Source organism: Rousettus aegyptiacus, unplaced genomic scaffold (assembly GCF_014176215.1).
Source record: "Rousettus aegyptiacus isolate mRouAeg1 unplaced genomic scaffold, mRouAeg1.p scaffold_m13_p_1, whole genome shotgun sequence".
Classification (NCBI taxonomy): Eukaryota; Metazoa; Chordata; class Mammalia; order Chiroptera; family Pteropodidae; genus Rousettus; species Rousettus aegyptiacus.
In genome coordinates, this window is record NW_023416284.1 from 171474564 (window position 1) to 171501747 (window position 27184).

General features: G+C 36.4%; 1 protein-coding gene across 4 annotated transcripts in view; it reads left to right on the plus strand.

Moving 5' to 3' along the window:
• ADGB (androglobin) overlaps positions 1-27184 on the plus strand; it is a 118095-nt gene that overhangs the window by 36732 nt on the left and 54179 nt on the right. For all 4 annotated transcript variants that reach the window (XM_016160280.2, XM_036222436.1, XM_036222431.1 and 1 more), the window contains 12 exons: positions 2410-2500; positions 6129-6258; positions 11047-11080; positions 11914-12094; positions 12309-12372; positions 15363-15465; positions 17730-17871; positions 19500-19614; positions 22607-22774; positions 24287-24422; positions 25029-25166; positions 26678-26771. In XM_016160280.2, coding sequence (XP_016015766.2) covers positions 2410-2500; positions 6129-6258; positions 11047-11080; positions 11914-12094; positions 12309-12372; positions 15363-15465; positions 17730-17871; positions 19500-19614; positions 22607-22774; positions 24287-24422; positions 25029-25166; positions 26678-26771 — 1396 coding nt within the window. The remainder of the gene's footprint in view (positions 1-2409; positions 2501-6128; positions 6259-11046; positions 11081-11913; positions 12095-12308; positions 12373-15362; positions 15466-17729; positions 17872-19499; positions 19615-22606; positions 22775-24286; positions 24423-25028; positions 25167-26677; positions 26772-27184) is intronic.

Genomic DNA, 27184 nt, shown 5'->3' on the forward strand with positions numbered 1-27184 from the left:
TATAGGGACATAATCTTTGAATGAACTGATTTCTGTTTAGAACTGCTATAGGAAGAGAATTCTGCCCTCAACTGTCCCCAGTGTTAATATTGTCATATAGCCACTTAATGAGTGGCAGTTATCTTCAGAAAAAAACAGTCATATAGGCTGAGAGGGGAGCAGGGGAACTGTTTCCGCCTTGTTCTTATTCGCTCAGTTCATTTCTAAACTCACAATCTATGCCTAATTCTTTACTCCTTCAATATTTTTCTTTTCATTCTAACTCCTTTTTTTTTTTAATGACCATCAAGTATGAATGGAAGAGACCAAGATGGCAAGAGAAGAAATGAATGAGACCATTAATGAAAAATCAATTTTAAAGTAGAAGCACAAACATAAGGATGTGCAATTAAAAAAAAACACACACACAAATAAATTTAAAAATTACAGCCTATCAGAATAATTCATAATTTTTTTATGTTTCAACATATATAACCTTTCCACAGCTACTTTAGCACTAGCAGTTTTTAATGAAGGATGATTTAAACACTGAATGCTATGAATTATATATATATATATATAATTCCAAAAAATTTAAATTACATTTAATAATAACAACAGCATTTTTGTCATTTTTTTGTGTGTGTTCGTTTCCTTGTTTTTGCGTTTTCTCCCTTTGTCTTTTCCAGTACCTAATTATTGTCTAAGTGTATTCATCCAGCAAGAATACATCATGTTCTAGAAGTTATTGCATTAGGAGCTATGTTCACAGTCCTGTCCCCTGAATGAACAATGAAGGCGAAGCCACAATAAACATACCTAGTGAAAGTTTATTGAATGCATCGCTGTGAAGATTATAAATATTCTTCAAGCGTTTGATCCCATGCATCATAGCCTGTACCCCTATTGGTGATGCTTGATGTGGTCCCTGCTACCAATTCAACTATTGCCGATTCTTCATTGCAGGTGACAAGAGAACCATATCTCAGTCATAGTGTAATACATGTCTCAGTGGTATTCAGGATACTAAAACTGCAGTAGCCACAAACGCTGGAATATATATCTATTCCTTGCCTCCTACTTCCAACTATAATTTCCATATTTAAAAATAAATAACAACTGTTAACCATGTAATTTTCCTCACATTTGCTTTCTGCCTACATTGATACGTCCAGTACAGCTGGTAGCAGAGATTTCTCCAGCACAAAATGTTTTCTTCTTATCAGAAAAGAATAAAGATTAAAGAAGTATCTGCTTTGGATGGAGAGGAGAAATGGCCAATTTTTTAAATTATTATTATTATTATCATTTTTTTAGGCCTATCTACCTCTCTCCTTCCTGCTTGATTATTTCAGTCATTTCTTTACATTCCTTGTGTTTCTGTTGTGAGCCGACGGTGCCAAAAAAGTGCCATATGACACTCAAAAGGAAATATTTTACTTTGAAATACAACATTTTAGTTACATGCACAGAGCCACACTTAAAGCCATTGTTCATTCAGATCATCGAGGAGTTGGTGAATTAAAGGAAAAACGTTGAGCAATCGCTTTTGTAAGCTGGGGGAGAACATCTCAGGGTTGGTGGGATTCCATGATCGCAGTGTCCCACCTTGAGGCTCACCACACAACTGTGTTTCTTCTCTCTGTTAGGTTTAATATTTGTAGTGAAAATTAACAGGAAATAGAGAGAGAGAGATCATTTTAGAGGTTACCACAGAACAAGCACAGAAAAGTCACGCACATGTCAGGGCCTCACCTTTTTCCTTCAGTGGGCGTCATTTCCACCATTGCAGGAGCTTTTGTTAACATAACCATAGCTAATGCTTAATTCCAGTGTTCACCATGTTAGCACCTCGGCTGTGACCCCTATGTACTGAGAATTTCTTACGTCCAGGTCGGCTGCAGAATTTGAGGAACAGCCGCATGTCCTTTCTTGTCCTACTGCTTTCTTTTCTCCTCACAGCTTTTACTTTGTTACATTTCTGTTCTTCCACTAGTATTTCCATGAATTAGTCTGTTTCTTCTTCACATCCCGAGCAATTGTGTGGTAGAGATTAATGAAGAGAACACTTTTTTTTTTTTTTTTTAGTAAAAGACTTATAGAAAGTCATTCTCATACTTGAACTAGGAGGAAATGTCAAGTAATAACTCCAAAAGATGTTGCTAACGTTTTCCATTGAGAATTCATTGTTCAATGTCGTAAATCTGAAAAGCAACTGAAGAGTAAGCTAAAGAAATCTCACATCGACATGATCTATATACTTTAATAATTAAAAAAAAAAGAAAGCTTATGTATTCTAAGACATTCCTACATAACTCCATTGAAACTTGCTGTGCAAATGGCAATCTAATTAGTGCTACATTAAATGTTGAATTCTACATGTAATCTTAGAAGATGAAAAAGTACATCATACTGCCTGTTTCTTTTCAGAAATAGTAATGAAGAAGCCTGAACAGTTTCTTGAGATATCAAGTCCATTTTTGAATTATAGAATGACTCCTTTTACAATTCCAACAGAAACGTAAGTAGATAACACTTTCCCACAATTGCATCTTGGTTTGTGTAGTTAAAAACAACACTAAATGAAGAATAGTAATTTAATAAAAAGGTCAAACGTATAAAATCAATGAAAGTGTATTGCCTTGATCTCGTATAGCTTACGATTTGACCAATCCACTTAATTAACAAACACATTTTGCTAACTTTTTACGTGTGAATGTTATGGGTTGAATGTGCCCCACTGAAATTCTTGTGTTGAAGCCCTAAACACAGTGTGGCACCTCTATTTTTCCAGTTTTGTTATGATTTTGCGTTTATTTATTTTTATTTCTTTCGACACCCGGGCGAGCATAGAAGAGAGAGGGGAACATACCGCGTAACACATCTGTTATCTTGAACCGGATGTGATTTGATGCTGCGGCTGTTCCCCTCATTTGCATTTCACTTCCCATGGCTGTTCCCTCCTCACTGCTCCTCACCCGATTGGATCCAGAACTCACTTTACCTGGATTCTGCTCTATTTCCCATTCCTTAAAACCAACCAGCTGAACAAAACCAAAACAATAAAAATACCCAAATTATTTGTGTATATAACAGGTTTTTCTCCTGGTGTCGTGGAAAGTGTGGCTAGGTCGAGGGAGGCATTGTAGTTTGGTCATATTTGAGAAACACGGTTAGTAGAGGATATCATATACTCTTGCCTTTAAATCATTCAGCCACTCTACGACTGTGAATTCCCATCGGCCACCATTATCCATAGTCTCCAAGCTTCTCACTACTTTGGAGAGTGTCTTACCTGTTCTCTTCAGGCCCCTCCCTCTTCACCCTCTCTAGTTCTCTTCAGGAGCAGGCTAATCCTCCATTTTGGTTTTGTGCTGTCTTCTCATAGACTATGTCCTCAAAGCGCATCTTACTTTACCCCTCCTTTACTCCTTTATCTGGCAAGTACCATGCTCTGTCCAGATGTCTCCTAAATAAATACAGTTCTTCCCCTAAAAGGAATATGCTGTGAAGCCGCTAAAGTAATATGATTCAGTTCTTCATTCATTTTATGTATGTTGGGTCTTCAAATATTTCACAATAATTATATGCCCTACTCTATTCTTTTTTCTTATTAGGTTTCTAGATAGGTCATAGAATATTGTATAAGTTCTTTTGTGTTCCCGTTAGACTTTTCAGGTACAAAAGCCAATGTAGCTTCCTTTTCTATTAATTGTACCATGAATTAGACTTCTTGCTGTCATGACACAAATAATCCTAACTGATGCTGCAATATAATATAAATGAAATAAAATTTTATTATCATCGTTGTCGTTAGTTTGGTAAAATGTTGTGTTAGGTCAACTACTTGTAATGTACGTTTAATGAATATATTAAACAATGTGTTTTCTTCCTAAGTGGAGCATCCTCAAAGGCTTCTTTATTTCACAGATGAATCATACTTGACATTATTTCTCTACTGTCTTATTATGTGAGAGGGACTTCAAAAAACTATACTTACCTTAACACTCAATGGCCCAGACTGCTGGTCTTTTCTGGAATGTATGTATTTAATTGGTTTAGTTGTAGTTTTAGTTTTCTTTCAATACTCAATATCATCTGCTTCTAATAAGCTTGCATCCTTCAAACTTGCCCCTAAATTTCTGGACACAGTGAGAAACATCACCAATTTGTTAAAATGAGTTAATGGCTTACATATAATTAGAACGAGGGCTTTAAAGGTTATGTATGGGCTTTACATCTATAACACTAATATTTAAATAGTACTTGGATGGAACAGGTTCTCAATAAATATTAATTGAATTGAAAATATTTTGAGACATTTAAGTTATTCAGAATTTTTACCATCTTCTATCCAATATAGTAACCAATATAGTAACCAATATAGTTAATATATGGCTACATATATTAAATTAATTAATATTAATAAAATTAAAAAAATAAATTCTTTAGTAGCAACAGCCAAATTTTAAGTTCCCAGTAGTTAAATATTCTAAAATAATGTTTTCGTTATTGCATAAAGTTCTTATAAATGTTAAAAGAAAAGAATAAGTGATCTGCCTAGAATTGCAATTTTTTACTATGAAACTACTATTATATTACTTTAGTTTTTTTAGTCAACCTATATTTCTATTTATAGATTAACATGAGATTATAGATTAATATAAGCAGGAGGAATTATCCTTGTCCTACTAAAAAGGATGATTGAATTTAAGAGTTCTAATATGATCATTAAAACATCTCCACCTTTGCAATCAATTTCATTTCATAAATAGACATTTATGCTTTGGTGATAAATGTATTAAAGCTTTTGTCAATCCGGTAATTATAGGAAAACAATCCTTTTAGATTTTACTTCATATTTATAAATAGTTAAGATAAATTTTGAATTGGTTAAAATACAGCCTAATACTTTTCATTTCATAAATATGTTTGTGCTACCCTCTAGTGGCATTTTTGGGTAATCAGTGATGATTTCTTCAGGTGAATTGTTTAATGAACACTACCAAGGAAAAATATCCAAAAGTTTTGAAAGTCTGTATACATAAAATGTAATTCATCTTCGAAACACACTTACCTTAAATGTATATATTATAACAAGTGTCTTATTGTGCCTATAAATTTCTAGCTATGGCAATGGTGATTTGGGACATATTAGCAATTATTTGGAAGGAAATTCTGAATACTTGTGTTGCAAGTATGAATATCTCCATTATAAACTTAAGTGCTCAAGACTCATAGTTAACTTTCTGACTCTGAGTACTATTTCACTGATACATTACTCTATTCTTAGGTAAATCAATTCTAAACGTCAAATTCCTATGTTCTGCTCATCAACATTCAAAATTGATCACCGTAGCTTTAAAATAGTGTCCAAAAACATTTTACACCAATGCATTGACTGATAGAGAAAATTTCTTCAGTAATATAGAATTAAATTCAATGCTTTTGACATGGAGAAAAAATATGATTGATTATAAAAGAATGGAATGATAGTATACAAAATCAGCACTTTCTATTGTTGATAAACTGCAGTTACTTAGTATACAATGGAATATTATTCAGTGATAAAAAAGGAAGATATCTTGGGATTTACAACAACATGGATGGACATGGTGGGCAGTATACTAAGTAAGATAAGTCAGACAGAGAAAGGCAAACACCATATAATCTCTTATAAGTAAAATCTAGAAAAAAATATATTAAAGAAAACAGGAAAACCAAAATCTAACTCATAGATACTTAGAAGAAATTAGTTAGATTGGTGAGTGGGCAAAACGGTTAAAGGTAGTCAAAAGGTACAAAATTCTAGTTATGTATATAAAATAAGTCCTGGGGTTACAATGTACAATGTGGTGACTATAGTTAGTAATACTGTGTTAAATACTGTGTTAGTAATACTGTGACAAATACCAAGAAAGTAGATCTTAAAAGTTCTCATCACAATGAAAAGAATTGTAACTCTGTGTGGCCATAGATGTTAACTAGACTCGTGGTGGTCATTTTACAATATATACAAATGTCGAGTTATATGCTGTCCAACTGAAACTAACATTATGTGCCAATTACATCTCAATACAAAACTGCAGTTATTTATTAGTAACTTTAAAGAAGAGATTAAGGTAACAGAAGTTTTTTTCCCCCACTAGTCATTTCGTACGATCTTTTATTAAGAAGGGGATGCCTCCAAGATCTGGTTTATCTTCCTTTACCGAAAATGATGAAACTGCAACCGTAAGCCAGGCAGATTTAAATCAAGTGATAGGAGCTACATCTCAGGTAATTATGTTACTCTTATTATTGACCCAATTCTTATAAAATAATTATAAAAAAAGATTTTTCTTAAATTGTGAGATATATTATACATAAAAGGAATGTATCACATGCATCTGAACACAATAAAGAATACTGTTAAAGTAAGCTTCTGTGTATCCATCACCTAGATTAGAAAATGGAATATTCATCTCTTAAGAAAGTCCCTGTGTGTCTCTCCTGGGTCGTATTTCCTATCTGCCATTCAGAGTTTGGTTTTAATTAACTCACTACTCTTCTAATTTTACCAATTAAGTATACATTTATAAACAATACGTAGCTTAGTTTAATTGTTATGTAGTTTTATTTAAATGGACTCTTGTATTAATTCCTCTGGGACTGCTTTCATTTAACATGGTTTATGCGATTCATCTCCTTTGTCACATGGTCACAGTTCACTCATTCCACTGGTCAAAGGGAATTGATGATCACTGCTCTGCCCTCTATAGGACACTGTATTTCTTTACATAAATACAAAGAAACATACACATGATTCTATCACCTTCTCTTTATCTACTCAAATTTTAACAAATTAAAAAAAAAAGTTGTTACTCAATGTATACTGGAGATAGCTTCATATCTATACCTAAAGAGTGTCTTCATTTTTAAAAATGTGTTATGTTTTATTATATGAATGAACCATAGTTCACTTTTACCAACCTGTACAGATGGTGTAAAGTACCTTGGAGGGCACATCATCACATCTAGGTAAACAGATTTTTTTAGTATTTCGGAAAGCAGAGATTATAAGGTGAGAATCTTGTAAGGAAAATGAATAAACTTTAACAGTTTTAAAGATTAAAAACATTTAAAACTTGTATGCAATAGTTCTAAGGAGTAAAAAATTACCAATAAGATCATAAAAATAGTCAATTTGTCTTATCCCTCCTTATTCCTTAGCTTTCCTCTTCACAATCACTTTTATTTTAGTTTTTTTTTTTTTCTGGCATATATCTTCGTATTTCTAAATAGTAAGTTTTCTGATGACGACGATGCTGGTTTTCTCATATATCATTTCTCCCTCAGCACCTGTGAAAATGCCTAGTACGTGGCAGACATCATTAAATAACCGAACTCTGTTTTCTTATTCTATCAATGTAGACATCATCTGTTGACTTCCTGTTATGGAAGATAAAAATTTAGCACTCCAGGCCTCACTTACCTCCACTTTCCTCCACTTTTCTTTGTGTTCTAGATTTTTTCATTTTACAAGTTTTTGTTGAATCAGTATTCTAGCTATGAGAAGACTATTGCTGCTGAGGCAAATATTAAGATATTTCTTACACAACTTTTTTGTACAAGCTAGTTACTGCATTTTTTTCATTTGCTTACTTTTCTATGACACATTAGTAGGCCTTCTCAAACACCAAAAAGGAAGGAAGGAAGGAAGGAAGGAAGGAAGGAAGGAAGGAAGGAAGGAAAGAAGGAAGGAAGCAAGGAAAGAGGGAGGGAGGGAGGGAGGAAGGAAGGGAGGGAGGGAGGAAGGAAGGGAGGGAGGGAGGAAGGAAGGAACTCCTTTAGACACCATTTGCCACACAAACACATCAGATATTCTATTAACGCCAACTGCTTTCCTGGAGTCATCACCCCCTGGAATCCTTTGCTCTTTTGCTTCAGTTGAAACTCTAGATAGAAACTTGGTACTTGACATCTTTGGACTTTTTGTCTCTCTCTTCTGAGATTTCTTATTTTCCAGAAACTACATTCTCCTCCTGGTTTACACCCTAATTTTGATGGAGTGCATATTTTTAACATTTCCTGAGAAACTATTTATGGGAAGTGGAAATTATGAGAATTTGTATTCCTTAAGATATCTATATTCTACTCTCCCACCTGATTTCTATTTCAGTGGGATATAGAATTTCAGTTTGGATGTTTTTTCTTTCAGAAATTTGAAGCTCTTTCTTAGTCTTGAGTCTTTCACTTTCAAGTACCGATTGATATTAAGAATACAGATTATTCTGATTTTTGATCTTTTGTATGTGAATCTTTCTGCCCTCTTGGAAAATTTTAGGATTTTCTTTTTATTCTGGAATGCTAAAATTTTACAATGATCGCTTTGGCACTGAGTCTTTTTATGTGGACTACGCTAAGTACTACATGAGCCCAAACAACATAGAAACTCATGTTTTTCAGTTCTAGAGAATTTTCCTATACTATTTCCTTGAGAATTTCTTTTTCTCAGTACAATATTAAGTACATTTACATTGCTATGCAACCAATCTCCAGAACTCATGTCATCTTCCAAAAAAACATTATACTCATTAAACAACAATCTCTCATTCCCTCCTCTACTCAGCCCCTTAAAATCATATTTTACTTTTTGTCTCTAGAAATCTGACTATGCTAAGTATATCTTGTAAATGGAATCATACAGTTTTTGTATTTTGTAGCTGGCTTATCTCAATTAGAATAATATCCTCTCAGATCATCTATAATGGATCATGTTCCTTTCCTTAATGCTGAATAATATTCCATTGTATGTATATACCACATTTTTCATCCATTTATTCATCAGTGGACATTCGGTGAATAATGCTGCTGTGAACAGGGGTGTACAAATAAATGTCTCTTTGAGATGCTGCTTTCCTTTACTCAGATGTGGGATTATATGGTTGCTTGATTTTTAATCTTTAACTTTTCTCAGGAACCACTATTCTGTTTTCCACAGTGACTGCGCCATTTTATATGCGCCCACCTAGAGTGCACAAAAGTTCCAATTTCCCCACATCTTCACCAACACTTGTTATTTCCTGGTGTGTGTGTGTGTGTGTGTGTGTGTGTGTGTGTTTCTTAAGAGTAGCCATCCTAATGAATGTGAGGTGGTATCTCCTTGTAGTTTAAATTTGCATTTGCTTAAGAATTAGTGATGTTGAACATCTTTTCAGTGCTTTTCGGCCATTTATATATCTTCTTGGGATAAATATCTGTTCACGTTCTTTGCCCGTTTTTTAATCGGGGTTTTTTGTTGTTGTTCATTTGTATATTCTAGATGTTAACCATCTATCAAACAGATGCTTTAAAATATTTTTTTCATTCTGTAGGTTGCATTCTCACCCTACTGATTGTGTCCTTTAAATATCAGGGTATTTTATTATTATTATTATTATTATTTTGATATAATCCAATTTATCTATTTTTACCTGTGTTGTCTGTGCTTTTGGTGTCATATCCAAAAAAGTCATTGCCAAATCCAATGCCATGACGCTTTCCCCTTTGTTTTCTTTGAAAAGTTTTATATTTTTAGTCTCTTTGTCTTTTGTATCAACTTTGCCATCCAGACTTCCTACTGAATTTACTTTTCCATTTTTAGTTTCTAAGAGCTCTCTCTTGATGTTTATTATATTTTTGTAGAAGTTCTTTATTTGATAAATGAATGTCCTCTTATCTGATATTACTAATTAAAAAAAATTTCTATATTATTATTTCTGTTTTCTATGATTTTTCCCCACTCACACTGATTAGTTTCTTCTATATAAGAATCTTTCCTCAATTGTCTGATCATGCTTTGTCGGACATATGCATTGAAGGAATTTATGACATTAAAGAGCTACTGATTGGAAGCAGTTTTATGGCATTGATAGAACTTGACAACTGGTAGCTTTAATTTAGGATAATTGGGGATGAATGAGCTGCATTTGGGGGTGGGATTAGCTCCAAATGTCAGATTCCCTAAGGTTTGTCCTAGGGTCTGGTAAGCTTCTCCCGTAAAGGGTCTTCTAATCTCCTTACTGGGGTAGAAGGGGTCACGGGAATTGGCCTACACTTATCCATCAGTGTTACTGATGCCGGACAGCACAGAGTTGCTGAGAGTCTCAAGGTTCAGCATGTGAACGTTTACTTAATTCCTCTCCTCTCTGTATCATAGCCTATCCTATTTTCCATGGTATCTGCGAACCCAGATCTGAAGATTTCTCATGTAATTTCTTCATTTAAGCCACTTCCAGTGTCCCGTTGAGGCAGAAGAAGGATAGATGCTCAGTGGGTTTGGGAGAAGTGGGAATTTGTCTGTTTCTTCTACAGACATTCAGTCCATTCCTGTGTTTTCATCTCACGTCTCATTCTCTATTCCTCAGATGCCTACTAATTGTTTCTGGGGCGTGAATGGGCTTTCTTCTCGTTAGCACTTGATATTCAGTTATCTCTACTCTGTTATCATTCTCATCTACTTTACATCATCCAAAATATTGTCAAAATTACCTATCATCAGTCTGTATGAATGTATACCATTTTACCTTTTATACTTATTTTAATTGTGTCCCAGAGAAAACAGAGTTGTACATATGGATTCAACTTCATTTCCCTGTTAACATTTTGAGGAACCATTTTTTTTTTTTTTTGTAATCTAAAACCAGGCTTTCTGGGTTCTCTTCATTAATTGCCGGTCGTAGTATTAATGACTCGGTCTATATTGATGACAGGTGCCTCATACCAGTTATATATCTATTCAGGGATATTATTGTTTTAATTTAACTTTTATTATAAGATTCAATCATTTAATAAACTCAAATATTCTGCATTTTAATGTCAAACTTAAACCTTCAATCATTTCAATCATTTCATTAAATTCATCTTTTTGCATTTTAAGGTTAACAACAAATTCTGTTTTACTGTATGCTTTACTAAGTATTTTTAGAAATCTATGTCTTCAATGTTTAAAAGACTATTGACTCTAAAAAAACCGGGGTGCTTTAGATAGCTGTAATGTTTTGTTGAATTTCTAAATTTTTTAAATGTGTTTCATTCAATTCACAGGGTAATATTGCTTCACAAATTATACCTGGAAAAGGTAAGTTAATAATCTTCTCATCACTTTTTTTCACAGACTGAAGCATAAAAGGGTCTCTGCTTTTGACAGCTTTTGGCTCTCCCCCAGCTCCAAACAGCCTCTCTCAAGTGTCTCCTCTGATGTCCTGAGTCTAATCTGCTCTGGGCTAGAAAAATCAGATAATCTCACTTGTTAAATTTAAGCCTAAAGTCAAAATAAAAGACAGTTTGACTAAAGTCCCATGAGTAAAGTTCATGTGTTTTAAGGCACGCCCGCCGTGATCAAAGCCCTGAAGCTATTGCACATTCCTCAGCTCCTAAAGAAAGACTTGGCCAAACCTCAAATCCCACACTGTGTTAGGCAGCAAGTTTAGGTTCAAGAAGCCTGTCAGAATTTTATGGAGTTACCTAATGAACAAGAAATAAGATTACAGAATCACCGACTGAGTAGAGCAATTAAGTCACTTACATTATCCACAACAGATCTTTCCAGTTTTCATTTCTCCTTCTGTTGTCTGAGCCCTCCCCTCTTCTACGAATATATTTGGCAGATTTTAAGTACATAAACCAGCTAATTTCTGCTATAACTCTATGGTCCCTAAAGAACATGTGCACAGATTTATGAAAGTGATTTAGAAAATTTTGAACACTCTACTATGCATATCATTAGATTCTCCCTGGTTTATAGAAATGTGCCTCCACGATTCTGAGGCCTGCATATAAATGTTATCTCAGTAAATGTTTTCTCTAAACTAAACTTTGACATGAGAATTCCCCTCTATAATTTTCTATGTCTTAATGACTTAATATTTAATAATAGTTGTGTTTGACATGTTTGTCTTCTGCCATGCACAGATGAACTAATAGATTCTGGATTGAATGACGCAGCCCATACAGCTAACGGATTTAGTTTGGAGCGAGATTTGTACAGCCAAACAACAACACAGGAAAAGTCACAGGAGGAAATTATAGCAATAAATACTGGTGTTTCTAAAGAAATATGGTTAGATTTTGAAGACTTCTGTGTATGCTTTCAGTAAGTATAAATTTTTCATGTGCATTTAATATAGCATATACATAAGCTATTAATTTAAAGTTATTATTTAAAAGTTCTTGTCTCTGAGTTATTATTTTTAAATTTTCATCTGTCTTTATCTTGTTCTGCCTATAACTGAACCTAAGAAACTCTACGTGTAGTACTACCCTGTTGCATATAATGACAATAACCTGTTATAAATAATGTTTTTCAGGAAAATATATATTTTTCACAAGCCAAGTTCATACTGCCTTAACTTTCAAAAAACAGAATTCAAGGTAAATATATTATGATTTTTTTTCTCTTTCCCTTCTTAAATTTTTGATAGAATCATGCTAATAAAAAACACTTTCAAATTTTTTAAATGGAAACATGATTATATTTAAAAAAAAATTAATTCTTAGGGTTTGCTGCTAATCTGTTATCCAGAGAGTAAGCTAAATTCCACTACCTCTTATGTGCTTCATATGATCATATTGTAGTGGTTCAATCCTGAGCTGCATTATTATATAAATTCACATTAAGAAATGTTTTCTTTATAAATAAATGAAGGAGAAACAAATAAATTCACTATATTTCAATTTAAATTAAGTATTTACTAAAATGTGTGGAGTTCCTAAAACACAGCACATTTTCACTGCCATTTCTGTTGTTTTTGCCCATTTTCTTCCCCCCGCCTGGGGTTCATTTCTCTTCATTCTTGTTGTCTTCATCTGAGTAGTACCTAGAAACCCTTCAGAACAGCACGGACGTCCTTGACCCTGTGAGACCTCCTTCTTTGGCCGTAGAGCCTGGGTCAAGTTCCCTGTCTCCATGCACTCTGCATGACCCGTCCTCACCCAGGTACTGTCGGCCCACCATTCCAACTGCCTGATTACTTCTCAGTGTCCCTCTACCCACCCACCCACCCGCCCACCCACTAGGTGTCAGCATCTTTAGGGGAAGGACCAGTCCTGGCATAAGAAACTCAAAAAAAACATTGTTGAATGAATTAACAAATCTCACCTTGAGTGGAAATTTTGGGAAAACTATAAAACACATTCTGGGGAAAAGTCAACTGTACTGAAACTTGCATGTTATTTGTATGGGGCCGTACAACCCTCCCCCACTCCCCCCATCCAGGAATAATCCCATATCTCCATAAGCACTAGGCAGAATTGGGGGAAATTAAGAGTCTTGACAGTGACTTTTCCCATTGTGCTTGTACCAGATGAAAATACAAGCAGAGAAAACCTTTCAAACTTTCCTCAAGAGATGCTCTTAGCTGGCTGCCTACTTTGAAAGTGAGAATCAAATCTGTAGTAGTGACTGGGAGATGGGAGCAGAGGAAGAAACTGCCAACCCGGTATAAAGACACCCAAGGAATACTTTGACTTCATAAAGATAACAGAACTGTTCATTAGGATTAACCGAACTCAGAGTATGGTATCAGAATAATGGGTAGTTTACAGTTAACTTAGCTATCCACCTTCAAATTATTGGCAGTAATAAGATGATAGTCATTTGTGGGTGCTGACTCTGTTGCCTGCCCCGAACTGGGTTCTTCATTGCACTGACTGCTCATAGCAAACCCTATGAAAGGTCTATGGTTATCGTCATTTTTCAGGTAAGGAAACTGAGGTAGATCCAGGTTGAGTAACAGCCAGAGATCACCAGACTCGTGAGTGGCATGCGCAAGTATGGTGAGAACTGGAGTTATCTGACGTGGAGCCTCTGCCTTTTTTTTTTTTTTTTTTTTTTTACCAATTGGCCTTTAGAAAAAGTAGTTTAGTGGCTTTGCAGCCCCACCTCCTGGTTTTGCATTAGTGTTCCACTTGGGGTGGGACTCTAAAGGCGGAATTCCTGATTTTAGCGGCCACAGGCACTGCCACCTGAGCAGGGTCCCGGAGCCTGAGGGCCCCGCCTGGAGCCTGAGGGCCCCGCCTCTGCACCTTCCTTAGAAGTTCCATTGGCTCTCGGTGTGGCCTGTGGGGTGGGGGAGGGGCTCTCAAAGGTTTCCTGTTCTGGCACCAGGTAAGAGATCTTCCATGTGACTTCCGGGGCCACCCCAGCCCCAAATTCTCAGACTTGTGAAAACGACAGCAAATGAGCTCTCGCAGAGTATCCTGATCAGGCATGCTCACTGGGTCTGTCAATCCAAGGGTCTTTCACAGATTTATGTAGTAAATATGTGGGAAAACTGTCTCTATTACCCACATGTTTCAGCTAAATGGAAACAAATGAAAAAAAAAAAGTGTCAAATGCTAAGTATTGCAAAATACTGGGGGAAGCAATCATTTAAACCATTGTTACATTATATCAACCATTTCTAGCAATCTTGTCATATTTGATTAAATAACAAAGTTTCCTTTTTAAGTATTGTAGTAAAATAATCTGAAAAGCTTTTAAAGTAGTATAATAATGGTTAAATTAATTTAATACATTTACCATATACCATCAGTCAAAATTATGTTGAAACACAGAATTTGAGAGGCAATAATGACTCAATAGTCAAGAATACCAGTCTTAAGGTAGATAGTCGGAAAGGTAGATAGAAAGGTAAATAAAAAGACATACTTTTGAATCTCAGCCTTGCTACTTGCAAGCTCTGTGACCTTTGGAAAATTACTTAACCTCTTTCTGTTTCAGTTTCTTTATTTAGAAATATAAATATTAATAGTACCATAAAGGATGGATTGAGAGCATATATATGTAACCCTTATGTGGCTGTCCTTTAAGGGAAGTTCTGGCTTTACCCAACACTTTTCTTGCATCTCCAAAACAAAAATCCAGCCTGGTGCATTAGCAGGTGATGGATAGATGTCTGAATATTTTGTAGAAAGAAGGAAGAGAGGGCTTATATCACATACCACTCTGTCAGATACCATAAGACGTCCCCATGAAACATTTCCATTCTCTGCCAGAGTTATTCTGTGTCCCCTCTACCTATCAGGAACCTAGTCTCTGAGCACTGTTCGGTCTGGGTCCAGTCTCCTCTACTCTTTGTCATTTCTGGAACAAATGTGTTCCTTTTCTTTACTTACGGAGATGAGCTCTGCCTCTCTCTGATGTGTTGGCCAGACCCTCGCACACCCAGCTTCCACCGACGTTTGCCAACATTCACCTGGTATGATTTTCTTCATATTATGAAACCTATAAAGTACTGATTTTGGTGTCTAGAACACAGTAAATTCTCTATAAACGATAGGCTTTGTGTTATTATTAGATGTGGGGAATACAGCATTTATAAATTAATATTAAGTTCAATGGTTGGTCTGATTTCTTGCAGTTCTCAGATGAACGTGTGTCCTACTATCTCTTTGTGGATAGTCTAAAACCTATCGAACTACTGGTTTGCTTTTCTGCATTGGTACGTTGGGGAGAATCTGGAGGTAAGCGAGCTCTGAGATTATAGTCTTAAAGCCCTGCTCATTTTCATTCAGTCTAAAAGAAACGCTTTTTTTTTTTTTTTTGACTCTCTAGAATAGCCATACCATGTCCTGTGATCATCTCACTCCTCAGACATCAAGGATTGTGCTCACTCTTACCACCTGCCCCTCTTCTTACGGCCGTTATCTGTTTCCTCTTTGGCACACATATTCACTTTATTTTTTCTACCTGCGCATGTCATCATTATTGATTCTTTCAAAGTCTATTAAAGAACATGAATTCTTTCTTCTTCAAATGGACAATTCTGAAGATCTTTTCCTTCATCCCACCTTGGCCCACTATTTTCATGACCCTGCTTTAGAACTTATCGTACCAATAATCGCATCGTCTCAATCACCTCAATTCCAAGCTCTCTGACCACCACCCCCCGACTCCGCAGTTCACATTTTCTAGAACTCCCACTCCTCCAATTTTTTGACACTATTGGGATCATCATCCAGACACCCTGCTAACTTTTTCTATTACTCTTCTCATGTCTTTTTTTTTTCTCTCAACCCCAGCTTAGTTTCCATGGTCCACCATTGTCATTGTATCCTCACGTATACATCAACACAATTGTTCTTACCCTTTCAAGTCAAAATATGGATCAAACTCAACGACGGAGTTCTCCACCTAGCCTGTGGCTGCATCAGAGCAGCCGAATGAGACTGGAGTATAAACAGTTGTCCCAGCTAGTCCTGCTTTGAATCGAGGACCACAGCGCTCATAAAGGCCCCTGAGCACTGATGACACTTCTCCCATTCATTAATTCTCTCACCCTCATTCTCCTAATGATGATTTCAAACCTTCGAATCTTTCTCTCTCTCTTCAGATCTCCAGTGCCCACTCTCATTATGCTGTTTTCACTGAAGAAATAGAAAAAAATCTGAAATGACCTGCTTCGTCTTTTCATAGAGAACTTTCCCAAGTTCTAGTTAGCTTTCCATCCTGTTCTGATGGATGGACCATCTGTGCATCCCTGTAAGGCCAGCCCCTTACACGCACAGGCACATATGTGCAAACAATCGTTCTTTAATTCTTTGGCCTGCTTTCTTAAAGCATTTATCTCTAACTCAAATTAACAGTACCTGACACTGTAGAGGTTCAATAAATATTTTTTGAATGCTTAATGTTGAATGTCTTCCCCACTTTAAGTGCAGAGATTATGATTTTCCACCAAGATATATCCAATGCTTTGAATGGTGCCTACTATATAACAGGGCAATAAATATTTGGTTAATAAACTTTTCAAATTTTAGTGGTATAAGCTTAGTATTTCTACCTAACTAATAACTCCTAAGCCATACCATGCCCTAAAACATTTAAATTCTATGTGTGTAGAAGTATTCCAGATAGTGCTGGGGTCTTATATCCTTAGCTTGAGTGTTATCTGAAAATAGGTAAAATGATAACTCCTGGAGATCTAATTAACGGCCCGGTGACTATAGTTAATGATACTGCATTGTATATTTCAAAGTTGCTAATAGAATAGATCTTAAAAATTCTCATCACAAGAAAAAAAATTGTAACTGTGTGTGGTGATGGATGTTAACTGAACTTACTGTGATACTCATTTCACAATATACACAAATATCAAATAATTGTGTTGTACCCCTTAAACTAATGCTATGTTATATGTCAATTTTATTTCAATAATTTTTTAAAAATGTAAATGTATTTTACCTTTAGCCTCTGATGAAAAAGAGTTGACATTCTTTATTCATTTTAAGAGAAATATTAAAAATTAAAATTTATTTGTTATTATTTGCTATTTCTGCCCCCCCCCAATCAAAGCTAAGAATCAAAAGTAAAACCTTAGATAAGCGATAGACTATTGTAACCTTACTTTGCCACTATTGTAGGAAAATCTCTTATTTTCTCAGATGTTGGTTCTCTTCCCCCCTTTAAAATTGCATCTAGATAGATATTGTAATCACTGCCAAAGTGATGGTAACTACCACGAAATACCCTCGCCCACCCTCCTTCCCTCCACTTTTCCATTCCTGGTTTCCTCATTGGAGGGGACGATTATGAGTAGGAAAATAGGACAGGGAAGATATCTGGGTTCCACTTAAGTATTATTCCCAATAATTATTTATCCAGAGTAATTTCTAATGTTTTACAAACATTTTTATAATATTGCTAATGTCTATCATTGTTATTATTAATGCTGTGAAGGCCAGCTATGCATTCACAATAAAGTTTTAATATTCTTTACTTTCCCTAGCTTTAACGAAAGACAGCCCCTATGTAGAGCCTGGACTGCTCACAGCTGAAACATTTTCTTGGAAATCGCTGAAGCCACGCAATCTCATTCTGAAGATTCACACCTATGCCACCAAGGCTACTATGGTTCGTCTGCCCGTTGGGTATGCGTTGACTCCATTTTCTCCATACTAAGAATTTTTTTAAAGCCGTGTAAACAGTTGATTTTCTAAATAATTAAACAAACAGACTCTAGGACATTCCTAAAGTGATTTCATAAGGAACAGGTCTATCATTATAATTCTTGAAAAAAATAATTTCACGAACAAATACACTAAAAAAAAAAATGCTGCATACTGAATCTTTTTTTGGTAGAAACTGTTTTTCTAATCGGTAGCATTTCTCCCACCAACCCGTAGTTTTACCTGTAGTTGTTTTTAATTTTACCCGTATTTTATTTTTAATTAAGATAAAGTTGGCTAAACGCATCACATATTCTATTTTAAAGAAAACATGTATAATCAAAACATTTTCTTCATTTTGACAAATCGATTTCAAAATAGTACCTCATGTTTCAGATGAAATAAATATTTTTACTGGATTTCCCAAGATTATTCATGCTAATTCTATGTGATCGATGAAAAGAATGGCTCTTGCACAAAAAAGGAAAGAGTACGCAACAAAATCGAATGCTAAAGTATTTTGTGGCGAGCACTCAATATTTCTAGAAAATAATAAATTGATAAAACCACTATTTCTCACACCTGCCCTAAAAACTGGCATAGAGATATTCTCTCAGACATTATTACTCTGAATGTTCCTTCATCTGGAAAACCAAGGACAGGGAACTAATGAAGAATCTTATATTCACGTTTTGCTCCACTGGACCTAACCTATCGACATGTATGTTTTGAACGTGCTCTAAGTGCTCAGTACCTGAGGGGAAGCGAAACGTGCTCTCAATGACACTGAAACCGGGTAGGAGAAACACACTTAACATGCATGCAATCATGCATTTGTGAGAAAATGACTACAATATCCACAAAGCCTTGTGACCCCCGTGAATTATTTTTGTTAGTGTCTATATAAGAAATGTCCAAACTTATAGAGAACTTTTCTAAGAGTCGATTTGAGCTAAACCGATGACAACTGCCAGGAAACAAGATCTCAAATGCTCTGGAAAATAACAGTTGCCGTTTCTTTGATACAAGAGGGGAGAAGGCAAGGCAGGGGGTGGGGGGCTGGGTCACAAGGTAGCTTAGATCATTTGCTCTCTGAGTGTGGGCACACTTTAGAATGTGAAGTCTGAAATGAGGCATTTCAAAGGTGTGTTAACCTAGCTGCACAAAAACAATGGGAAGGGCTCATTTAAGACAGGTAAGCCTTTTACTAAAGGAGTTGTATGCCTAGTACGTTACTACCCCCTCCCCCCACCCTGTTGGGATTTCACCCTGTGAGGTTACTTTCTGGAGATCCCATTTTTCATCCACATTAAGGGGGAAATCAAGCCTAAGCTCTCACAAGTGACTGCGTTACGTGGGCGATACCTCCAACACGTGCCAGTTTGTCATTCCGTGCAACTATTTTTGTCTGACCTAGTGAAATACAGCTTCCACGATCTCTGAGGGTTCTCGAGTGAGCATTCAAAGGTCTTCATGCCACCATCTTTGTTGAATTCAAGTCTTACTAGTGTTTGACTTTGAGCACAAACTGTCCTCAAGAAACTAACAGAGGCTCTTGAACTGCAAACAGAGGAAACCCACGGTCCTCATACAGTATCCGTTCTCCTTAGGAGGCATATGCTGCTCTTCAGTGCATACTCGCCAGTAGGGCATTCCATTCATGTCTGCGGCATGGTGACTTTTGTCCTTGGAGATGAAGATGTTGTGCTACCCAACTTCGAGCAGGTACATATTTTAGCAACTGTGATTTTTTGCGTGTGTGCTTTATTTTTAAAGAATTGGAACTAAACCATATTCCTATCTTTTGTCCAACGTGCCCATTTTTACCTTTTAAAACTGTTAAGTATATCGTGTGAGAAATTCTCCAATATGACATGTATAAGAAACAATCTCAACTCTATTATAATATAAAATAATATCGGTTTTTCTCCAGCTACCCTCACCTCTGCTCTGTTAAATCCCTTTTCACATCTGTTAACTTCTCACATACATTCCATAGTGTTATTAATCCTTTGGGAGGTAAAAAGGGTTAGTCCAGTCCTCTTTAACACAGTTTAAAATTTGGTATCTTACGCTCCTTTTGCCCCTTCCTTGGCCTAAGGAATCTGGAGTACGTGTCTTGAGGTTCAGGAGAGAATCCATGGTGAGTTCTGTCCCTTCTTCATCTCCCCTCCCTCCCTAGTTTCTCTCGCTCCTCTTCCCTCACAGGGTCTGAAAGAAGAGGCAAGGTCGATGGGGCCATCCTCTCCCCTGAGGGTCCCATCTTGGGTTGAGATGGTCTTTAAATGGCATCTTCTTTAGATAGGTAGGTACGTGAAATTCGAGGTCAGAGCTGCAGAGGGCCTTCCCACTGCATGCGTCAGCCTGACCCCGCCTCTCAACCCAATCCACACAACACATTCTTGTATTAATGAGATGGGATCCTCTTGGCCGACAGTAAACTTCTTATCCAGGGCGGCAACGAGGTGGCTCGAGACCGGCTCCCTGATGCTCTGTTTCCGTGGCCCAGACAAGGTCCGGGCGTGCCTTCTTGCCTCTCCAGGCGGCGGCTCTGCAGGACTCCCCATGGCTGCCTCCTCTCTTTCCTGCATCGTCTCTCGCCAGGCTCCTCCGTCCTTCACAGTGGACAAGGAAGGAAGATCAGCAAGCCCACCTTATAAACAGAAGTCTCTTACTCCTTTAATTATGCTTACTCTGCTTATTTTAAATTCTTTTGTCATTTTTTTTTTAATTTTTAATAATTTCCCCTAGATTATCCAGTTTGTTCCTTCCGTTAGGTGATTGAACTCCCTAGGTGCTTAGCTATTTTGGTCAGTGAACTCATCTTTCCCTGGGGTTATCACCTCCTCCATCTCATAAAAATTACTGGGGCTCAAGGCCAGGCCCCGGTGTTCTTCGGTTCTAACGAAGAAGCAAAAGGGCGTTGATTTAATCCAAAAGCAGAGAGACTCAGGGTCCTCAGACCACGCTTGGTCGCTCTCAGTGCTGCCAACCGACCAGACAACTTTTCAAATCGTAGTTTCGCCTCAGGAGGAAATACCAGCGAAACAGCCTTTTTCTAGGCTTTGGGCGTCCGGGAGGAGGTCATGAGAAATAAATGCGTTCAGGTGGCACGTCGGTCGCATCTGTTTTCATCGGCGTCTCACCCCGGCAGGGAACCTGTGCTGCCTATCGTACCTGCAGGGCTGGGCCATTTCTCAAAATCCCTGCAGGGAACCGTGGAACAAGGATTACACCACGGTACCCAGGAGGAAAGGGACAAAAAGAGACTTAATGAAGTGTTCCTCCAACTTCACCCCCTAAACGTGGCTTCCAATCACCTTGCGCTCTGGGCAACTCCCTCACTACCCACCACTACCCCCCCCCCCCCCACACCAACCGAGATAATCTGAAAACTCCTCAGGATTTTCTCCTCGTTTGCTTCCAAACTACAGCTTTATTGCCATTTGACATCTAATTCTTTTCTTTCTTCCAGTATTACTAATGTATAGCTGACTAATAATATTGTAAGGTATTTAGAGTGTACATCGTGATGATTTGATACAGATTTATGTTATGAAAGGACATCCCCACCTAGTTAATGTATACATTCATCAGTTCACATGTTTACCATTGGAGGCAGGGAGTGGTGAGAACATTTAAGTTCTACTCTCAGCGAATTTCAATTAGAGAAAACAATCTTATCAACTGTAATCACCGTAATTTACTGTAGGTCCTTAGACCTTATTTGTCTTACAGCTGAAAGTTTATACCCTTTACCCAACTCTCCCTATTTCCCGCACTCTTCAGCCCCTGGCAACCGCTTTTCTACTCTCTGTTCCCATGAGTTTGACTTCTTTTTTTTTTAATTTAGATTCTGCATATAAGTGACACCGTGAAGTATTTTTTTCCCCTCTAACTTATTTCACTTAAGTGCAATGCCCTCAAGGTCCACCCGTATTGTCACAATTCCAAGATTTCCATTTCTCTGACGGCTGAATAATATTCCATTGTGTGTGTGTGTGTGCGTGTGTGTGTGTGTGTGTGTGTGTGTGTGTGACATTTTCTTTATCCATTCATCCAGTGATGAACACTTAGGTTGTTTCTATATCTTGTCTAATGCGAATAATGTTGCAGTGAGTATGGAAATGCATATATCTTTTCAATATTGTATTTTTATTGCCTTTGAATACATACCCAGAAGTACGATTGCTGGATCATACGGTAGTTCTATTTTTAACTGTTTGAGGGACCTTTGTCCTGTTTTCCACATCCCTATGTCCTTCCTGTTCTTATTGTCTCTTCGTAGTTGCCAGGAGGAAGCCATCAGCCTATGCCGGTTAACCCTCCATCATTTGATCTTTCTTGCTCTCTCCCTCAACTCTTCTCTGCCTGTGAGCCCTCAAACCCCCCTTAGTTTTCATCAGGTTAGTCCCTAGACATTCTTCAGAACTAAGTCTGGATATTACTATTGTGGAGAAATTTTCCCGGCCCCCAGTACGAGGTGGGTGTCCTTCCTGTGTGTCCCCACTACAGCAGGAACCACATGCCTTGTTTTATATCTCTGAGACCACGACTCCAAGCAAAACGCATTGATCAAGTAAGTTCTGCATAAATACCTATTGGATCGACCGATATAGTAGAGTTTTAATATGTTAACAGAAATTAAATGTTTTTAAAACTGAATTGCACTTCAGTGAGTGAAAGTGAGGCTGGCCGCTGTCCTTTGTCTTCACAGGAGAGCTACCGGTTTACCGAGCAGTCTGTGATGATTCTGAAGGCTGTTGGCAATGTGATTGCGAATTTCAGAGATAAAAGTAAACTTTCCGAAGCTCTGAAAGACCTACAAAGAGCTCACTACCCTGTTGTCCTGCATGACAAAAAACTTACTGCACAGCATTTCCGCGTAAGTTTGTCTGGGATGTAGAATGATGTTCTTAGGAGGATGCTTTCTTATATTAGGAGACTCCCCCACCCCCAAACCAGAGCTCTCAGGCTTGTGTACTATTGCCAGCTGATAGGGTCTGTGCAAATACAGATTTTGAGATTAGGTGCCTGTTTTCATACATATAGGCGGGAGTGAAGAGTTGTCAGAAAATGTAGACTCAGCAGAAAATGTAATGGTCATGCGCCTTTGAAAGGCACTGTGTTTCACCATTCTCAGATGCACATTTCTTTTCACACTTTAACAGCTGAATGAAATGAGTGTGTCTTATAATTGGTGAATCCTGACACGTTGCTGGCCAGGTGGCCTCCAGAATTCTCTGTGCACGCATGGACTTTTGTGCAAGCATTCATATTGTCAGTGCTTCAAAAGGAATATGTGTATTGTTTGACAAAAGCCTAATTCTTCAGGGAAGAGAATTAACTGTAGTATCAAAGCCTCTCAAAAAACATGAAGGGAGAGAGATTTTCTTCACAACAAAATGACCCCCTCTGGGCTAAAACAAAAAGAGAGGGAAAGGTGTGACTGGCAGTCACCTCAGATAGTACCCCAGGGGCCCTGCATAATCCACCCAGCACATCATTCCCATTGGGCATGTAAATGGCTAAAAGCCAGCCAGCAGAAATGTGTCCAGGCCGCACTGTCATCCGCAGTGGCACAACTAGATAAATGGAATCTCTCAGCCTTTCGGGATAAACACCATGATTAAAATTGGAAGAAAGAGTATTGTTCTTGTTGTGGCCTAGAAACCCACCATCAGTTTTCATGGGTAAGATCAAGAGAGAGCCAGTATCAACAGTTGCTTAAGGAAAATCCCAGGAACAAAAGACTACTCTTTAGGCAATGGTCATCTTCAAAACTTTTTGACATGCAGCACATAATTATATAGAAAAAAAAAATAGATATTAAGTATTTTCAAAAAGCGATTCACAAGAGTAAAAGTTTGACTATGGATAAGTCTTATGTAGCTTATTTTATCTTTTTCATGTACGTTTAAGTGTGATACATAATGAAAAGTATGTCTAAATAAATCTAAAAGATCTTTTCGATAGGAAATACTGATAATAAAAATGTATTAAAGACTCTAAATAACATATTTTCTTTCTTGTATCACATGAAAGAATGGCGTTTTACATCTTAGAATCAGTAAAATATTAAATTTAACTCAAGCGCAAAGACAATTTTTTTATCTTCATTGCATGTCCTCAGTTTAATGTTATATTTTGATTAACTGTACATTATAAACATTGATATAGTGATTACATTTTATTAAATTAGAAATAGTCATAAGATAATCCTGATTATTTACTGAATGAGTAAGACTTTGAAGAATTTTCTGTTAGATTGTGTATATATATATGACAAATTATATGTATATATATATTATTTTTAGCATATCTAAAGTGTTCTAGAGCATCTTTGAACAAGTATTTTCTTGGTTTAAAAAATATTAAAATATTTTCTCTCTTTCAGGTTTTTCATATATCTCTATGGCGTTTAATGAAAAAAGCTCAAATAGCAAAACCTCCTTCAAACTTCAAATTTGCGTTCCGTGCTATGGTTTTAGACTTGGACTCATTCGATTCCTCGTTGGAAGAGGCTTCTTTAGGTACTAATTAAGTTTTAGATATTTGTTTGACAGAGGAATTCCCAGGCTTCTACAAGACGAATAATGCGAGAAAAGTGTGCTCAGAGCATTTATAGAGTAGGCAGAACAGGTGCGCTGACCTTGTAGCATTCAAGGTGTGCTCAGGGATGCTCACAGCTTACCAGGGTTCTCGTGTATCCTCTTCCCCAACACGCACCCAGAATTTCCCTGTTTAATTTGGTACTGACCTTATCAAGGATGGAGGTCACTAACCTATACAGTGTGATTGGAGGAAGATCCTCTGAGACAAGTAACGCTCCTTTCCTCCCCTCCCACCACTCTGTTTCCAGCATTTTAACACTTTCTTTCAATTTTGAGAGAAACCTCTTACTACTTTCGCAGAAGAATCAGAGTCGTTCACTAAGGTGTCGATATTTAGTGTGTCACCCTTCTCCAGAATGTTCACTTTCTATAGAAGGACTGCCTACAAGGGCAATGTTAAATATAATGACACATCCATCCCCGTGACACTTTATGTGTCAGAGGGACTTAGCAGTTTAAGGCATCGACAACTGGGGAAGGGGTCAAGTGTAACTTTCAGTCCAAAGTTTGTTTTTCTCTTTCCAGCGGAATGGGTAGATGTTAAATATTGTTTGCCAGTAAGTGATAAAGAGAATTCTCCTGAGGAAATAGCAGCAGCAATTAAAATTCAAGCCATGTGGAGAGGGACTTACGTCAGATTGCTCATGAAAGCTAGGACACCAGGTATTAATTTTCATCATTTATAAAATGAACTAGCCTATATAAGAATAAATATTTATCTGTGTGTTAGTAGAAAGTATTTTAGAGTCATCTTACTTTATGGGTAGGCTGATTGTGTTTAATTCTATAAATACTGAATCTCCTTGCGATCAGGGTACATGTCGATACACTCACTCTCCTGTTCCCTGAATTTAGCATAGTACCTCCTGGCACAGAGTAAGCATACAGCAAATACTTGCTGAAAGAATGAATGAGTGAATAAACGAATGAATTTAATACAGGAACTGTTTTGTATGTCCACGGTGACAATTAGAAGGCATAAAATGCATTTTAAGTGTATTAGTATATTAATTAAATATATTTGTGTGTATGAAATGCTTGTGAAATGTTTACTTTAACAGCCTAAAATAAGGCATTGCAGAGGCAAAAATTATATTCAGTTATTTTCATTCTGCATTTTTTGTTTACATTTTCATAGAGAAAGCCTTATCTCTAATAGAATTCTTTGAGTATATTGAAACACTTTATTGTAAAAATGTCTCTATTAGAAACATTTAATGGGAATCATCTAAATGTTCAAGCAGTAAAAACTGCACATACACAAATGTAAAATACACTACATTGAATAGTTTTGTGATAGAAAAATATTACTGTTGCTTGATTTTTATATTTTTTTCTATCAGAAAAAATAATTATAAATTCGTTAAATTAAATACATGATAAAATATACTTTTGTTGTCCATATATGCTGCAAAAATTATATTTATACAATGATTTTCTTTACAGAGACAAAATTTGAGTAATTTAATAATTTTCAACAGTATTTATATTTTTTTCACTCAACACATGTGTTGAATAACGTGTGTACAGCACTATTCTAGATTCTGGTCTTATAAATAGTAAAACTGATAAGATTTCTGCTCTAATGAATCTGGTGTTCTAGTGGTGGTAGGCATACAACAGACAAATAAACATATTAAAATATCAATTTCAGATACTGGTAAGTACTATGAAGAAATTAAGATAATAAGAAAACATGTCAGTTTCTGACATATTAAATTTGAATTATTTACTATGAATTTGCATTTGTCTTGGCAAATCATTTACTCTTAAACTATTTTTGGATTATGCCTTAGTGGAATCCTACTTGCCACTCTGTTTTAGAAAAATTGGATAAATTATTTTTTCTGACACAAGAACTTTCAAAAGAAATTTTCGGTGAGATCGAAGATCTCTCGATGAAAACTCATGAATGAGTATTTTAATGAGATCAAAGGATGTTTTATGTTTTTTAAACTAAAAGTGAAGGAAAACAGCATAAAATGATGAGTAAAGCACTCAACTAGAAGTTTATAACTTTGTACTTTAAACATGATTCTGCTTATAATAAAGCCTGTAGCTTTGGTACCACCTTACTTATGAATTTCAGCTTCTGTGAAATAAGGGCTTTGAACAATATAATCCATCAGGCACCTTACAGCTTTTATATTGTTATCTTTGATTGTTATTTCTAGACACAAAGGAAAATGCCAGTGTTGCAGATACTCTTCAAAAAGTTTGGGCTATATTGGAAATGAATATAGAACAGTATGCAGTTTCTCTCTTAAGGTAAAGTGGCGTTATAATTGATATTTCTTTTTTCTTTTTTTACTTTTTTTTGATTTTTCAATTAGAGTTGATATACAATATTATATTAATTTCAGGTGAACAACATAGTGATTAGACATTTATATACCTTACCTTATGAAGTGGCTATTTTCATAACTGGTCATTTGTCCTTCTCCTTTTCAACCCATCTCCCAAACCCTCCCATCTGGCAACCATTAACTTGTTCTCTGTAGCTATGAGTTTGTTTCTGTTTTGTTTGTTCATTTATTTTATAATATTTTATTTTATTTTATTTAGATTCTACATTTAAGTGAAATCATATGGCATTTGTCTTTGTCTGTCTGACTTATTATTGCAATATCTTGGTATCCTTCAAATGCTACCATATTCATTGAGTTGCCCCTAATCCCTGC